A 3,697-nucleotide genomic window follows, 5' to 3' on the forward strand; every position below is an offset into this window, starting at 1 on the left:
AAACCAATATTTCAATATAAAGGTTAAAAAGAAATAGTTTCCATAACTCTGTTGTTGGGCATCATTAGTGTCCCTGCTTCTTTCAATTAGCATGGATACTTGAAACTTTGCTTTAGCATTTTTCTTAATTCATTGATTGTGGGAAATTAACTATATTGTCAATTTAACTGTATTCTTTTGTTTATCCATTCACTCACCCACTTTTTGTCCATCCAGAAAGTATTTATGGAACACCTGTTCTATGTATGACACGTTCTCCTGCAGGAATTTACAGTCTAACAGGCATAGATCTGACATGAACACAGACCGTACATTTTCATTCAGTAAAGAAATGCTGCTTAAGTGGTGTATGGTAAAAACGTCATGATTTAAGGATAATTAACATACTCCTAACTGAACTACTTTAGGGACAGTTTCTGGAGGAGACCATGCCCAAGTGGGGTCTTGATGGAAGGACAGGAATTGGAAAGATTGAGGTGGGCAATGTATTCTAGATGAAGGAATGGCTGGGAGGAAGGCTGTTGTGGAAGGTTTATGGGATCTTGGAAAGAAAAGCTAGAGCTATCATTTAGTAAGCCTCTGTTTTTGTTAAATGGACAGGAGCTATACATAGAACATTTCATTTAATCTTGTGAATACTATTATAAAGCCAGTATTATAATCCAGTTGGAAAGGAGAGAAATCAGAGGCTCAGGAGGAGGCTGGGTCAAGATTTACATCCAGTCCCAGATCTTGTCTCTCTGTCTCACACCGTGGAGGCTCAGTCACCAGGATACCAAGTTTAGTTCTCAGTTGGTACCCTGATGTCTTCATGTATGACTGTTCCTATTTCTAGGTGAGGCTCTGAGGTTCAGAGAGAAGTCCTGATCTCATAGATGCGTGGTCGGCAAACCGCGGCTCGCGAGCCACGTGTGGCTCTTTGGCCCCTTGAGTGTGGCAGATGATCAGGAATGCTGGTATGTTCAGGTAAAGCATGGTATGTCTCTTGCCAGCAAGTGACACCACAGTCCCTAACCAACTGCAACCTCTTCTATTTTCCAGGTCAAGTGTCTGCTGCTGTTGATGTTGGGGCTCACTCTCCTGAGGGAGGGGGCAGCTCAGAAAAAACCCAAAGCAGGGGATACTGCCCTTTGTCCTCCTCTGGAGGACAACAGTGTGAGGGTTGACATTCGCATCCTCAATCAAAACCGGGCTGTTTCCATCTCACATGACCTGCAGAACCGCTCGAGCTCCCCCTGGGATTACAAGTAAGTGCAAAGGAGATGGATCTTCACATGTTTTGGAACTATATGTGCATTTATTCTAATCAGAAAGTAGAAAATTTAGAAAAACTAAAAGCCCTCACATATACTCTTTAAAAAACAGAAATCCCACTTTACCTGGGAGCACACAGTTTTCTTGCTGTTTTGGTCTACTCTAAGTGGTCCAAAGTCTTACAATTTTGTTCCCAACTTTTCATTGATTCTGCCCTTTCCTGCTTCATGGGGCCATAGATTGGACTTGACAAACTTTCTGTGTTGGAAGAGAGGTCTCTTTAAAGCGACCTACACAATGATCTCTGCATAGGAATAAGTGGGAACCAAAAAAGGTCAAGTTTCGAGAGATCCATTCAGATTAGACACTGGTTTTCAAGGAGTGGGGAAGAGAGCCCAGTGGGGGGGCAAAACCTATTGGGAAGTGGGATCCTAGGCAGGATGTTCAGGGGACAGTCTTGTAACTTTGTCTGATGTGCAGGGCCCTGCAATATCAAGCACTCCTCTATATTCTCCCATTATTAAGTAGGAAAACCAATTCCAGGGTTAATGAGATGTGCTGCTGGGCTGCTTGTCTTGCTTCCACATGAGGGAATGTACACAACTGGCAGGTTGGCTGGATTGGCCTGGCTGCCTTTATCTTCTTGGCTGAGGGGGCTGTTGAGGGAGAAATTGAGAGAAGCCATTGGGTTTACAAACCTCAGGGGCTTTGGTTTTCTTTTCCAAGCAGTAGGCTTTGTAGACCGTATAGTGGGAGACCTACTGGTGATTTTAGTCTCTAAGCAAAGGATGAAAAATAATTATTATAATAACACTGTATAGAAAAATAAACTAAAAGATCTAACATGTAGTGAATGCCAACATTTACAGTGTGCCACTTCCTATGCATTTGTATCACTGAATATTCTCAACAATTCCATGAGAGAGAGAGATATGAGAATCCCCATTTCAAAGCTGAGGAAACGGAGGCTTAGGGAGTTAAGCACCTGCCAGAGGGCTGTGTATGAATCCAGACTGTCTGACCCACAGCCTGCGCTGCAGCACAGAGTTACTCAGAACCACCTCCCTGCGGTGCATGCAGGGCTGCAGGGCTCGCATCCTTTGTCCATGTCCCCTCCCTCTCTCACCACCTGCATCTGCCTGCTTCTCCTGCAGCATCACCAGGGACCCTCACCGGTTCCCCTCCGAGATTGCAGAGGCCCAGTGCAGGCACTCGGGCTGCATCAATGCTGAGGGGAAGGAAGACAGCTCTATGAACTCCGTTCCCATCCAGCAAGAGGTCCTGGTCCTCCGGAGGGAGCCCCAGGGCTGCACTCATTCCTTCCAGCTGGAGAAGATAAGGGTGACTGTTGGCTGCACCTGCGTTACCCCCATCGTCCGCCATGCACGTGGCCTGAGAGTTGCCCCTCAACTTAGCTGAAGAAGCTGTAGAAGTGCCACTCCTCCTCCTGCATCAAGTCCTGAGTGGTCCCCGATTTGCTCTTAGTGTGGTTTGCATGGAATTCTCAAAGCTTTGTATTAGATATAGTGTTAACTTTCTGGGGTGCTTCTGAATGCTAATATTATCCTGAAATGCTCCAATGTCCCAAACCCCTGAAAATGAATGGCGAACGAAGGAGCCCTTGGTCCACTCTGTTCATGTGCTGGGATGACTACCACACAATCATGTGTGATGACCAGCCATGCATTTTCTGGGATGTGGCGCCATTCCCTGGGAGCTTTGTTGGTAAAATGGACCTCTGTTCCATGTGGATGGAAACGCAGAAAATATAGCTACAACGTAAGAGTGTGGGAGGAGCTGTGCAGGCTGGGGTGGGTGGAAAGGATGGGGGTAAGGATCTACTACCTACGTTTATTGAGCATTTGCCTGATATTTATATTTGCAAGGAAATTGTTCATGTATTTATGATGTATTGGTTATGTAAACTTTTAGGAGAAAAATTAATATATCAAGTACTAATATAATAAAATATTAATGGTTTAAAAATACTTTTGGTGTTCATTTCACATTGTACTCATAGACCTTGTAGCCCTAAAAATGTTGAAATTCTATATACCTGTCATTTGTTTTTCATATTTTCTCATCAGAGCACTAGTGTTAGAATTATTTTATTATTATTATTTTGTGTGTGGAAGCTTGGTGATATTAGTTTTTCCATCTTTATGGAGATATAACTGATAAATAACAGGATATAAGTTTGATGTGTACAATGTGATGATTTGATACACAAATATACTAGTATATGAAATGATTACCACAATAAGGTTAGTTAACACCTCCATTCCATCATAGAGTTACCTTTTTATCTGTAATAAGAACATTAAAGGTGAACTCTTAGCAAATTTCAAATCTACAATACAGCACTATGTTATACATTACATCCCAGAACTCATTCACCTTATAACTGATACCTTTTGTCCAACATCTCCCCTCTCCCCGGCTC

At 43.2% G+C, this 3,697-nt stretch overlaps 1 protein-coding gene across 1 annotated transcript in view; it reads left to right on the top strand.

Moving 5' to 3' along the window:
• The window catches only part of IL17F (interleukin 17F), a 6,285-nt gene extending 3,267 nt beyond the window's left edge, over window positions 1-3,018 (top strand). The window contains exons 2-3 of the mRNA XM_006765721.2: window positions 1,042-1,247; window positions 2,409-3,018. Of these exons, the coding sequence (XP_006765784.1) occupies window positions 1,042-1,247; window positions 2,409-2,673 (471 nt within the window). The 3' untranslated portion in view covers window positions 2,674-3,018. The remainder of the gene's footprint in view (window positions 1-1,041; window positions 1,248-2,408) is intronic.
• The last annotated feature ends 679 nt before the right edge of the window (window positions 3,019-3,697 follow it).

Source organism: Myotis davidii, unplaced genomic scaffold, assembly GCF_000327345.1.
Source record: "Myotis davidii unplaced genomic scaffold, ASM32734v1 scaffold240, whole genome shotgun sequence".
Lineage (NCBI taxonomy): Eukaryota > Metazoa > Chordata > Mammalia > Chiroptera > Vespertilionidae > Myotis > Myotis davidii.